Source organism: Felis catus, chromosome D4, assembly GCF_018350175.1.
Source record: "Felis catus isolate Fca126 chromosome D4, F.catus_Fca126_mat1.0, whole genome shotgun sequence".
NCBI lineage: Eukaryota > Metazoa > Chordata > Mammalia > Carnivora > Felidae > Felis > Felis catus.
In genome coordinates this window covers 91,125,576-91,138,374 of record NC_058380.1, presented here as the reverse complement: position 1 = coordinate 91,138,374, position 12,799 = coordinate 91,125,576, and the positions used below count along the sequence as shown (strand labels likewise).

The following is a 12,799-nucleotide window of genomic DNA, read 5'->3' as shown; positions in this document are numbered from 1 at the left end:
GTACATTTTAAGATAGAGAGCAGGGGGTTGGAAGGATATTCCACGATTCTGGAGTCACTAAGAATTCCTGCAGCGGTGATATTGGAGAGCATGACAGTGAGTCAGGAGCGGAAATCACCAAAAAGGGGGATTGACTTGGGCTTTGAAGATGACAGTAACAGGGGAGCAGTGGATTACTATTCTGAGAAAATGAGTTAAACTTGGGGGCTCTTAGGGAGGGGGCAAATGGTCTGGAGGTTGTTGTAAGGGGTCAGGAGAGCACACAGTCCAGGTTCAGATGTACAGGGGTTTCGGGAAAATAAACGTGTACAGCTGAGAGGCCCTAGGGGGAAGCCTGGGTTACATGAGAGCATGAGCACTCAGGGAAGTCAGGGCCGTTGCGCTGATGGCTTAAGTGAGGACACAGCAGCGGTTTCCAGAACAGGGGATGGGTGGGTGACGGTGCAGAGTTGTATGGGGGCTCCATTTCTTGTGGCTTACTTATCTTAGCAGCAGCCAACAAATTCTCTCTCTTCCCCCCCCCCAGAAAACACTTCCTTCTAGACTTCTGTTGTGGACATTGGGCCTTTTGGGGTTGCCCGTAATCCTCCTTCTTCCCAGAGGGACCCTGAACTCCTTGTTCCGGAATTCCTCCATTTGCCTGGTATTGACAGAGAAATGCCTTAAGTGTGGCCAATCAGACCCCTCCCTCTCCCCCAACATCCGAATCCCAAGCAAGCCAGGCGGGCCGGTGCTGGCTGCACACTGCTGGCCCTTCGGGGCCTCAGGCCCCTCCTTTTCCTCAGCTTGGCCCAGTGGAATCCCCCCAGCCTATGAGCCTCTCTCCTTTTGCTGGAGGGCCAGGTGAGGTTTTTTTGTGGCTTTCACTCAAAACCCTTGATGTCATCAGCACGCTGACTTACCATCTTCCAATAGGGGACTGAAAATCTTTAGTCTTCCTCAAACTCAATCGTACATGTACCTACCGAGCCTCTTAGATTCTGCTCCTCATGACTTTGTCCCATCCCCTAAGCAATTTATATCTAAGCCAGTTTTCTCCATCAGAAAATGCCACCCCATTCACGCAGGTGTTCTGGACAAAAACCCGGGCCACCCTGACGCCCTCCTTCAGGCGCTCCCACGCGTAAGGCGCCGCTGGGCGCCCTGCACTGCTCTGCGCAAGCAGCGCGTCCCTCGCGGGGCTCCCTCGCGGGTCCGCCGTCCCCCACAGTCCCCGCTCCACAGGGACCTCTCAGAGAGGGTAGGTCAGAGGAGGTCCCACCCCCATCCCCGTCCCGGGGCGCCGCTCTCGAGCCTGGGGTGCCCGGACAGCCCGGCACCTCCGCCGGAGGCTCGCTACCCAGCGACGCCGCCACCGGCACAGGTGTGCGCGGCCCCCATGGGGATCGCCCGGCTCTCCGCCGCGCGCCACCCAGCCATCCCGCACGGGGCCCGCCCCCCGTGACGTCCTTCCGCCGAGCGACGCGGGACCGCCCTCCGCAGCGAGCCCGCAGCGACCGGGCGGAGGCTGGGGAGGGGGCACCGGCCCGGCCCGCCCCTCGGCAGGTGAGCCGGCCGCGTTCCCCGGGGCCACCAGGGGGCGCCAGCGCGCCGGGTTCCCGCGAGCCGCGCCGTTATCCACCCCGCGGGCGGGCCAGCGTGGCGGGCGGGGAGGGCAGAGGCAGGGAGTTGGTGGTGGAGAGGAGGGGGAAGAGGCGGAGGACGGACCCTGGCAGGGCTCGGTGAAGGGCCGAGGAAGGCTGGAGCCCGGGGGCCGGGGGAAGAGCCGGCAGAAGAGGACGCTGGAGCTGGGGGCTGGCCGGGGAGGGTCGGGGGGGCGGGCACAGGGGAGTGGGCGGGCCCGGCGGGGAGGGTCGGGGGCGGGGCCGGGAGGGTCGGGGGCGGGGCCGGGAGGGTCGGGGGCGGGGCCTGGAAGGCGGGGCTCGTAGCGCGGCGGCAGGAGGGGGCATCAGTGCGCGGCCGCCCGGCCAGGGCGGCGGCATGGGGCGGGTGCAGCTCTTCGAGGTCTGCCTGAGCCACGGCCGCGTCGTCTACAGCCCTGGAGAACCGCTGGCGGGGGCCGTGCGCGTGCGTCTGGGGGCGCCGTTGCCCTTCCGAGGTGGGAGCGGGGTCCCCTCGGGGGAGGGCCGGGCCGGCGGGGCTCAGGTGGCTGCGCAGCACCTGCGGCAGGGCCGGGGCTCCCGGAAGCGGCAGCCCGTGGCACTGGGGCCTGGACCCGCGGAGCCTGTGGCGCCACCTGCCGCCCCCTCCCTTAGTCTCCCGCCGGCCTTGGGAGCCTTGGGCCCCGCCGGCTGCGGGGAGGACTAGGGTGCGGCCAGCCGGGCGGCGCAGAGCCGCCGGGGTGGGTGGCTAGTGGCAGTGGGGGCGGAGCAGGGAGGCCCGGGTGGCCCAGTCCTTCCGCATCTGCCCTTCCTGTTCTCTCCTCCTAGGGTCGGCTAGAGTCGGGGGCAGGGGTTTAGATCCTGCCCATCTTGCCGAAGGCCACTCTGACTTGGATGCATGCACGCCCCCGACCCTCCCTGCCAGTTCTGCAGGGTCCGCTGGGCCCCGCCCCTGCTGGGCCCTCACCTGGAGCCCGGCCCACGTTGGGCTTTCTCTCCCCACCTGCCCAGGCCCCTGGCGCAGGCCCTCCCTCCTCGCGGTCCCGCGGCATACCCGCTTCCACCCAGGCTGAGGTTTGGCCTTGTGAGCTGGGAGGATCTTGCTCATCCCTCCGTGACCCAGGCGTTCAGCCCAGTGAGCGTCTAGGAGCTGAACCCGAGCCCTGCTAGCCGGTCCTTTGCTCGCACAGGCATTTGGGACTTTGGGACTGGAAGTTAGCTTGCTGCTGCGGTCATCCCTAGGGCTCTCTGCAGGTGCTGGCCTTATCTGCCATCTGAGGTATGGACAGGGCTCTGGATGGGACTTCAGCGTTCAGCCCTCAGGGTGCAGTGAGCAAAGCTGCAGCCCCGGGGCCTCTATGCCCGATCACTGGCTCTGAGTGCAAGACTGTGTGTGAGGGTGTTCCTGCTGGGGTGCTTCTCCACCTTGGCGTGCTTGGCCAAAACCATAGCCGTCAGGCATCGCTCTGGACCTTGATCCTCTGGGCGTTAGTGTGGTTGACTGCTCAGTGCTTCTGGTGCCTACTGAGGACTGAGAGCCACTGCCCACCTTTCTGGGCAGCTGCTGCCCCTGTCCTGGACGGGTCTGACCCTTGACGTTTCTGTGTTTGAGGCCACATGGCTCTAGAAAGAAACTGAGTGGGTGTAGGTGCTTCTGGTCAGGTGTCTGGCCTAGTGGGGCCTCCCCCTGATGACTGTTGTCTCCTTAGTTGGAGTTTGGAGTTTGAGTGGGGGTAGTTATGTTTCTGGCAGGGGGCCCTGTGACAGTGCAGCCCTTCCCTGGGGCACAAGTGACAGGTGAGAGGTGTCATGGGGCTGAGGGAGAGCCCAGGGTGCAGGAAGGAGGGGCAGGCTTGTGGCTGGGGGGACGACCACTGTGAGACCCCATGCAGAGCTCACTGCCTTGCTCATCCGCCCATCCGCCCAGTCATGTTCCCATAGCAAACACACCGTTACTGACTAGAGCAAAGGGATGGCCTGGCCTGGGCAGAGCCCCCAGACCATGTGATAGGTGAGATGTGGGTGAATGGACAGGGCATAGGATACCAAGGGAGCCCCTGGTGATGGTCCTGATGGTAAATGTACTAGCCGAGCCCCTGATTAGGAGAGGGAAGATGGGGGTATCGGCCAAAAAGCAGATGGATAGTGACTTCAAGCCAGAGGGGTTATTCTTCAGATTGTCCCCAGGGGCCTAGATGGAATGTGGGTGCTGGGGCTGCTCTAAGGCTTCCTCCAGCCCTAGCTGGGTGTGGAAAAGGCAAGGCTGTGGTTCTTTCATTCTTTAAAAAAAATCTTTAAAAAAAATTTTTTTTCCAATGTTTTTTATTTATTTTTGGGACAGAGAGAGACAGAGCATGAACGGGGGAGGGGCAGAGAGAGAGGGAGACACAGAATCGGAAACAGGCTCTAGGCTCCGAGCCATCAGCCCAGAGCCCGACGCGGGGCTCGAACTCACGGACTGCGAGATCGTGACCTGGCTGAAGTCGGACGCTTAACTGACTGCGCCACCCAGGCGCCCCATAAAAAAAATCTTTTTTAATGTTTATTTATTTTTGAGATAGAGACAGAGCATGAACGGGGGGAGGGTCAGAGAGAGAAGGAGACACAGAATCAGGCTCCAGGCTCTGAGCTGTCAGCACAGAGCCCGACGCGGGGCTCGAACTCATGGACCGCGAGATCACGACCTGAGCGGAAGTCGGACGCTTAACCGACTGAGCCACGCAGGCGCCCCATTTAAAAAAACTTTTTTTGGGGCGCCTGGGTGGCTCAGTCGGTTAAGCGTCCGACTTCGGCTCAGGTCGTGATCTCGCCGTCCATGAGTTCGAGCCCCGCGTCGGGCTCTGTGCTGACAGCTCAGAGCCTGGAGCCTGATTCTGTGTCTCCTTCTCTCTCTGACCCTCCCCCCGTTCATCTCTGTCTCTCTCTGTCTCAAAAATAAATAAAGGTTAAAAAAAATTAAAAAAAAAAAACCAACAAACTTTTTTTTTAAATGTTTATTTATTTTTGAGACAGAGACCAAGCATGAATGGGGGAGGGTCAGAGAGAGAGGGAGACACAGAATCGGAAGCATCTTTCATCTTAAGATACCTGTTCAGCTCCTGTTACCAGCCAGTGATGCAACAGGGAGGCCCTCCACCCCTCTGGGAGGACATGGAGGTGGCGAGGACAGCAGGTCTTTCCTGGGGGGCTCCTAGTCTTACCCACTAAATACTTGTCTGAGGAGGGACAGTGATGATTTGCACTTCAGCTATGAGGGCACTGGCTGTCCTCAGAGCTACTGTAGAAAGCTGGGGAAGGAACCGGTTTCCTGGAGCCCAAGTCCAGCTGAGCCTGAGGCTGAGGGTCACACGGGGGTGCACTCTTTTCTGGCATTGAGGGAGGGTGGTACCCAGACGACAGCAGTGGTCAGCTCCCAGCTCTGTCAGTTCCCTGAGCTGTCACTGCAGGCCAGACACTATTCTCCCCACCTCCCGCGGACCAACTCTATAAACCGCCAGAGCAACCCTGAGAGGTGGGCACCATTATTATTGTCATGTTTCAGATTTGGACACAGGACAGACAGAAGTGCCTCACAGGCCAGAGCTTTAGTGAAAAGATGTGGCAAAAGGTGGGCTGCTGTGGATTTGTGGGAGCTGGTGGAGGTGGGCGAGACCTTTGGGACCAGAATGAAGAGTGATGGCAGGTGGTGCAAGGGAGGAGGGCTACTGGACAGGGGAGGGCTGGCTGGGGAGGAAAGTTCTAGAAGTCTCTCTGGAATACAGTCCACATGATGATGTTCCTTAGAGAACTGGAGCTGCCCCAGACCCACTGTTAGAACTGAAACACTTTTAAACCTAGATGGTACAGCAGGGCTTGTTTCTGTGTGGCAGAGGCTGTCCCTTACCAGAACATACCTCCCCTGTCCTGTGGCTGTGCTGCCACCCATCACACTGGTGATGGTCATGGTCACCTGCGGGAGCAGATCCCCCCCTGCAGGAGGTGGGAGGGACAAGCCTGCTGTGTGTATCTGTCCCCTGCACCTCCATTGTTCTCCTGTGGAGGAGAGTGCACAGGAACAGGCTGTTTGACTCCAAGACAGTGATTGGAAGCCGCTCATTCAGGCAAGGTCTCTGAAGAGGCTTAGGCATGTGTGCAAAAAGAGGCTCTTTGCCTGCACATTGGGAAGGTCATAGAACTTGCCCCCCACCTGGAATACCCCAAGGGTCGATTTGATACTGTTTGTTTTTCTAGGGTCAGGTGACCCCATGGCTTGTTCACCGGAATTCTGGGGGCCAAGTTCAGTCTGGGTGGGTGACTGTTTTAACCATCCTGCTGTTGGACGTGGGCTATGCCTAGATAGTCCTCGGTACCAGTGTTGCTCGAAGCTCTTGGGTAGCTAGGGTGGATTCTTTTTTTTTTTTTTTTTAATGTGTATTTATTTTTGAGGGAGAGCACAAGTAGGGAATGGGCAGACAGAGAGGGGGACAGAAGATCTGAAGCAGGCTCTGGGCTGACAGCAGTGAGCCCGATATGGGGCCTGAACTCACAAACTGTGAGATCATGACCGGAGCCGAAGTCGGACTCTCATCCGATTGAACCACCCAGGTGCCCTATAGGGTGGATTCTAAGAACTGTTGAGTCCCCTGGTATGTGTGTGTAAGATCACAGCAGATCTTCCTGGTGCTTTTTCAGGGCCCCTGCAGTAGCCTACAGTTTGATCACCATAAAGGAGTGTGCTTTCCGTCTCCTAACATGTGTCAAAATATTTAATATCTGCCAGTCTGATGGGTTAAAATGGTAACTCATATGAGCCTCTCTGATTTCCACTGAGGTTGGACGTCTGTTCTTGCCTGTTTCTATGTAAAAGTTTCTACGTAACAAGTCACTCCTAAGTCGTTTAAAATGACCATCTTACTATGACCCACAGTGCTGTGGATTAGGAATTTGGGCAGAGTGATTCTTCAGCTGTGTGTGCCATCCATTGGGGTCACTTGTCGGTTTTCAGCTGGCACTGGGCCAATCTGGGGACCACTTAACTCCTTCTGGCACACTGTGCTGGTCCCAGCGTTCGTAGGACAGCCAGATTCAAGGGAGAGTGCACCCCCTCCGTGGGGAGTGTTAAAGTTACGTGGCATCTGGAATTGTCACGCTTCCCGTCCTTGTTCTGTTCACTCCCCTGTCGTGTTTCTCTTGGGCTGTGTGGGTCTATAGGAGCATCACTGATGTCCCAGATTTCTGGGGTGGGAACAATTCTGGGTCTGGCCCTAGGAAGGGATGGCTGATGGCGTGTGGATTAGAAATCAGGATCCAGTCACAGGCAGTGCCAACAGGGGTGGAGGATGAGCCAAGGGTTCACGGTGGGGGGAAAGCCCCGGTGGTCTGTGGATGGCTAACAGGAGGCCTGTTTGGCAGGATGGAGTCAGCCTGGGGAGACATGAACATGGCTGGTGTGGCTGGCTCCTGGCCCTGGACACTTGGGATACCAGGTTCCTCCTGCCTGGTGGCTCTGTCAGGAGGCTGTCAGATTCTGAGTCACCTTGCCCTCACTGGACCATCGAGTTGGGACGAAGAGGAGGGGCTGGGCAGGGAGGCTAACATCTTTGGCCTTGTCTCAACACGGGGCAGGGAAAGAAGCGGAGCTGTCAGGAGTGAGAGTCACGGAGCTCCCAGCCCCTCTCTGCTTGGTTCTCCAGCCGTGCTGTCTTCTTGGTTGTCCAGCCACAGCCTGTGACCATAGTGGTCTCTGGGCATATGTCCATTAGAGTGAGGAATTTGAGTTCCCGACCACAGAAAGGTGGGGTGACCCGTGCTTCTGGTCTGGGTGCTTCCACAGGAGAGTCGGGGAGAGGACGGAACCATCTCTTGATGTTGAAAACCAGTCCTCCTGGGCAGCACTGGTCCAGGAAGTCAAGGGTGTCCTCACCTGCCAGTGTGCCAGACTGTTGGGTACCTTATCTGCTCAGGCAGGTCTGACCACATTCCTGTGTCATGAGGGTGAGCAGTTAGTTTCCTGGAGCATAAAGGGGTGCCTCCCAGCCTAGCTGACTTGCCTGTGAGGCAGCAGGAAGTAGGGTTGGAGGTCAGCGGCTCCCATGGGCTTCTGTTCATCATTGGTGTCCCAAGCATGCCCTATAGGCAGCTAAGTCTTCACAGGTCTGGTGGGCCCAGGGGTGGCTGGGAACAGAGGTTAACAGGCTGGGGTTGTGCAGGTGTCATCTGAGTGACCACTGGGGCCTTCCTGTTCTGGGCTTCAGGACAGATGTAACTCTGTGCCTCATTGCCATGGGAGCACTGTACTGGGAGTACCGCAAGATGGAGGATGGACAGGAGGCATCCTCTGGAGAGCAGCAGGCCACTTGCTGGCCTGCCTAAGTCCCAGCACCCTTTAGTGCTGCAAGCCCTACCTAAGTCTCTGTGGTGGGGGCAGGGAGGGGTCGAGGACAGTAGCTGGCTGGGACTCACGCCATCCCCCCCTTGCAGCCATCCGAGTGACCTGCATGGGTTCCTGCAGGGTGTCCAACAAGGCCAATGATGCAGCGTGGGTAGTGGAGGAGGGCTACTTCAACAGTGCGCTGTCGCTGGCTGACAAGGGTGAGTTTGGGAGACTGTACTTGGCCTCACTGTGTATAGTGACCCCGCCCACGGCAGACCTTGGTTGAGCGTGGGGCCCGTCTGTCCACCCTGCCTCCCCATCAGGCTCTGGGACCCCCGTGCTGGCTCACCCTCTAGCACTACTTGGCATCCTGGTGTATTTCTCTCCCCATCAGGCTCTGGGTATTGCCTGATAGGGGTTGGGTGGCTGAAGGGGGCCAGTTCCTTCTTGATTTGGGTGGGCTCTGGCTCCTGGAACAACCCCATCTCCCTTTCCTGTTCAAGCCAAGATCTTGCATCACTTCCTTTGCCCAGGCTGCAGCCCGTTGCTGCTGTCGTGCCTGGACTCAGAGGCTGGGAGACCCAGTAGCCAGAGTCCGTGTGAGCTGGTCAGCTGCAGGGCCTGCTTCCAACCTGTGTCCTGTGGTGTCACCTCAAGGCTCCTGAGCCCCCTCTCCCCTACACCCCCCTCCTGTCTCTGCAGGAAGCCTGCCCGCTGGAGAGCACAACTTCCCCTTTCAGTTCCTGCTTCCTGGTAAGAGCCCAGCCTTGCCTGGCCAGGCCTCTTGGTGACAGTTGGTGGACAGGAGGTGGGGCAGGGGGCAGTTGGGTGCCATTCCCTGCTCTCTCTCCAGCCACAGCGCCAACGTCCTTTGAAGGCCCTTTTGGGAAGATTGTACACCAGGTGCGGGCCACCATCGACACACCACGTTTTTCCAAGGATCACCAGTGCAGCCGTGTGTTCTATATCTTGAGCCCCCTGAATCTGAACAGCATCCCTGACATCGAGGTGAGGATGGAGCGGTGGTCTCCTGGGTGGTCCCCACCTTTGCCGGATGTCCTGTCCTCAACTAAGATGAGGTGGCCGGGATCTAGAAGAGCAGCGGCCTCTCTGTCCCGAGCTAACTGTGCTGTGTCTGGGGGGCAGGGGATAGCAGGGCACAGTGGGCTTGTTCAGCGAGAGGCCTTAGGGATCTAGGCTGCCCACGCCCACCAAACCCCCTCACTACTGCCCTCCCCTCAAGCAACCCAACGTGGCCTCCACCACCAAGAAGTTCTCCTACAAGCTGGTGAAGACGGGCAGCGTGGTCCTCACCGCCAGCACCGACCTCCGTGGCTACGTGGTGGGCCAGGTGCTGCGGCTGCAGGCTGACATCGAGAACCAGTCAGGCAAGGACACCAGCCCTGTGGTAGCCAGTCTGCTGCAGGTCAGAGTCCCCTCTGACTGTCAGGGCCTGTCCCCATGGGACCAGAGGAGGGGTAGGTGCCTGGCCTGCCCAGGCTCACAGGCTGGCCCTTCCCCAGAAAGTATCCTACAAGGCCAAGCGCTGGATCTATGATGTGCGGACCATCGCAGAGGTAGAGGGTGCGGGTGTCAAGGCCTGGAGGCGGGCCCAGTGGCAAGAGCAGATCCTGGTGCCCGCCCTGCCCCAGTCAGCCCTGCCAGGTTGCAGCCTTATCCACGTGGACTACTACTTGCAGGTGCTGGGGGTTGGAGGGAGCGGGGTGGGGAAAGGGGGCAGGTGGCCTAGCCTCACTCTCCCATCCTCCCCAGGTCTCCCTGAAGGTGCCTGAAGCCACCGTGACCCTTCCTGTCTTCATCGGCAATATTGCTGTGAACCACGCCCCGCTGAGCCCCCGGCCAGGCCCAGGGCTGCCTCCTGGGGCCTCGATCCCGGTGGTGCCCTCCGCACCGCCCCAGGAGGAGGCGGAGGCTGCGGCCAGCAGCCCCCACTTTGCAGACGCAGTCTCCCTCTCCACGAAGAGCCACTCACAACAGCAGTCACTACCTGCCACCTTCGGCTCTGTGCCTGCTGCCCCTGAGCCCCGCCCTCAGGATGGCAGCCCTGCTCCCCACCCACTGCCCCCTCCCTTGTGCATCTCTACAGGTGCCACTGTTCCCTACTTTGCAGAGGGTTCAGGAGGGCCAGTGCCCACCACCAGTACCTTGATCCTGCCCCCAGAATACAGCTCATGGGGTTATCCCTATGGTGAGTGAGAGGCCTGGGGTCTGGCTGGGGGAGAGGGCCCCAGGAGCCCCTTGCAGACTTTGCTCTTTCCCCGCAGAGGCCCCGCCATCCTATGAGCAGAGCTGTGGCGGTGCAGATCCCAGCCTGACGCCCGGGAGCTGACCCTGTGCCGCCTTTTCCGGGTGGGCTGACCTCTGCCCTGGGACCGGGCGCCCAGGGCCTCGTGCCTTTGCTCCTGGCCTGGCCCGTCGCACTCAGGACCTGCTGCTGCCCGGCCGTTCCTCGCAGCCTCCGCCTCGGGATCAGCCTCTCCCCGGGGACTGGGGCCTAGAGAGATGGAGTGTAAATAAAGCGCTTCATTTGTAGAGCTGGGCACAGGCCGGCCTCTCTGGCGCCCTCCTCCAGCTCAGTGCGCGGCGGCCTAACCCTGCGGGCCTTCCTCGGCGCGCGCCCTCCTCCTGGCCCCGCCCTTCCCGGGCACGCGCCCTCCAGGCCCTGCCCCTCTCTTGGTTCTGGGCCCCCGGCTTCTGGGTCTCCCAGTCCCTTCCTGGGCGCGTGCCCCTTTCCTCGGGTATGGGCCCATCCTTCCTGGTGCCTAGGGCTGGAAGACAGGCTGGGGGAGCGGGACCAACCAGCGTGGGCCGGTTAACTTCAACTCGGGCCCGGCTGGCCTTCGCTTTTATGGTTCTGCTTAAGGATGTGCCCTTTAAGCTGGGCTTGCATGTCTGGGGCCTTGGCATTAATTTAAAATGTATTTGTAACGTGGGGAGATCACCCCTGTTCCGTTTGATTGTCACAAACCTTGGACTTTCCCCTCTAGCACCCATCATTCCAGGGGGAGCGGCTCAGACCTCCTTGTCAGAGGAAATCCCTTGGGGGATGAGGAGGAGGGCTTGCCCAAGCCTCTGCCTCTTGCGCTATTCCCTTATCCTTGGCCTCAAGTCTCAAGTCCCTGCTGTTATCACTGCTACTCTGGCTGTGAGGGATACTGTTGCTCCCCTCTCATCCAAGTGTGAACACAAGGCCAAGGCCACACCTGCTCCTGAGGTCCCCTTCAAATGCCTGTTGTCTAGGATCCAAGGAACCCAAGAACAAATAAAAACCGGGTTCGGAAGAGCAACGTTTACCAAAGGGACATCTGCAGATGTTCCAGGGCTGAGGGGAGGGTCTGTAAATGCCCAACGGGGCCAATGATTGTGGACTGTGCTTTAGGAAATAATGGAGGTGTGGTTAAGATAAGACTTTGGGTTCAAATTCCCTATCTGCCATATGGTGAGGGAGTGACTGGATAGGTGTCCGTTACCTTAATCTAGAAGACATTTATGGGATTATGAGAAGACATCTTGAGCCCCTGCCCATTTACTTCTTGTACACTTAACAGTCCAGAAGTGCAAAATTTGGGCTTGGTGACCTAGCTGTCATTCTCCAGTTCGGGCTTCCACTCCTGGGTCCAGAGTGGCCATTCCAGATTTCATCATCACCCAGTTTACTGGGCCTGCACCTCTAACTTCTTGTGGGGGGGTATAGGCTGGGAAGTAGATTCTATCATTTGTGCAAACATCCACCCAGCTACCTTTGACAGTTGGAAATGTGCTCTTTAGTCAGGTAGCCACGTACCCAGCTAAAACGTTACTATTTGTTGGACAAGGAGAGGATAAACATTGGAGGAAAGCTCAAAATATGCCACAAGGAGGATAATCTGCAAACCATCTGCTAGTGGTAGCCTCATAGTTGAAAATGTGCCTGGGTTTCAATCCTGTCTCTGCCTCTCAACAGTCAGGTAGTCTTGAGGGCACTCAACTCTTTTGCTTTGGTTTCCTCACTCAGAACATGGGTAAGAGTCTTGCCTCTCAGGACTGATGTGATGGTTCACATGGCATGTGTTAAAAACTGCACTTAACATAAATGATCAATGATCATACAAGGATAGGGTGGGTTGGGCTGACAGAGCAAAACGGGAGCATATCCTACTTCTGACGCATTGACTCATGGTCAGTGTTTGCCTGGTAAAGGATTTTTTCTCCACATCTTATTCACTCAACAAATATTTATTTTTTTCTCCTGCATGCCAAGCATTGTTATAAGCACTAAGGCGTACAAGATAAAAGTCCCTGACTTTCTGGACTTACATTTTAATGGGAAAGACAGACAATATAACAGTGGAGTGCCAAGGAGTAAAATAAAGCAAGGAAGTTCTGGGGTGCAGTATTGTTTTCGGTAGGGAGGTAAGGGAAGGCTTTCCTGAAGAGGTGGTATTTGAGACCCAGCCATGGCAGAGAAGTGAGCCACACATACCTGAGATAAAAGCGTTTCAGGGAAGGGACAGACTAGAGCCCAAGGCAGGAGTGGAGATGGAGAGTATGGTGCCAGAGTTAGGTGTGAGTGGAGGTGAGTTAAATTGGGCCGTACAGGTCATGACTACTCCCGAGCTTCCAGTCTTGAGGCTCCAAACAGTCAAGGGTCCCAAGCCTGTTAGGAGCTGACTTAGGTTGCCCCAAAGAAACAGGGAAGATTTCCTAGGTACTTACAGTCGTCCATTTCCTCCTTTGCACCTGTGTGACTGTCAATGTCCACCTTAGTAGAGTAATTTTTCTGGAGTCCCCTGAGAGTGAGCCCGCATGCGCGAGGGGGTGGAGCAGGTTAGCCTTCAACTCAGAG

At 58.0% G+C, this 12,799-nt stretch overlaps 1 protein-coding gene across 3 annotated transcripts; it reads left to right on the top strand.

Annotated features, from left to right (window-relative positions):
* The first annotated feature begins 1,929 nt into the window (after positions 1–1,929).
* Positions 1,930–10,506, top strand: ARRDC1 (arrestin domain containing 1). Of its 3 annotated transcripts, none has more exons than XM_003996111.5 (8): positions 1,930–2,098; positions 8,061–8,171; positions 8,656–8,706; positions 8,807–8,961; positions 9,197–9,379; positions 9,477–9,653; positions 9,727–10,162; positions 10,239–10,506. In XM_003996111.5, exons 1-8 carry the CDS (start codon positions 1,981–1,983, stop codon positions 10,301–10,303), a joined length of 1,296 nt encoding a protein of 431 aa, XP_003996160.1. In that variant the 5' UTR covers positions 1,930–1,980; the 3' UTR covers positions 10,304–10,506. The 3 variants fall into 3 exon arrangements, with proteins under 3 accessions (XP_003996160.1, XP_006939758.1, XP_023098913.1); XM_006939696.5 differs by lacking the exon at positions 1,930–2,098 and adding an exon at positions 2,430–2,880; XM_023243145.2 differs by lacking the exon at positions 1,930–2,098 and adding an exon at positions 6,100–7,574.
* The last annotated feature ends 2,293 nt before the right edge of the window (positions 10,507–12,799 follow it).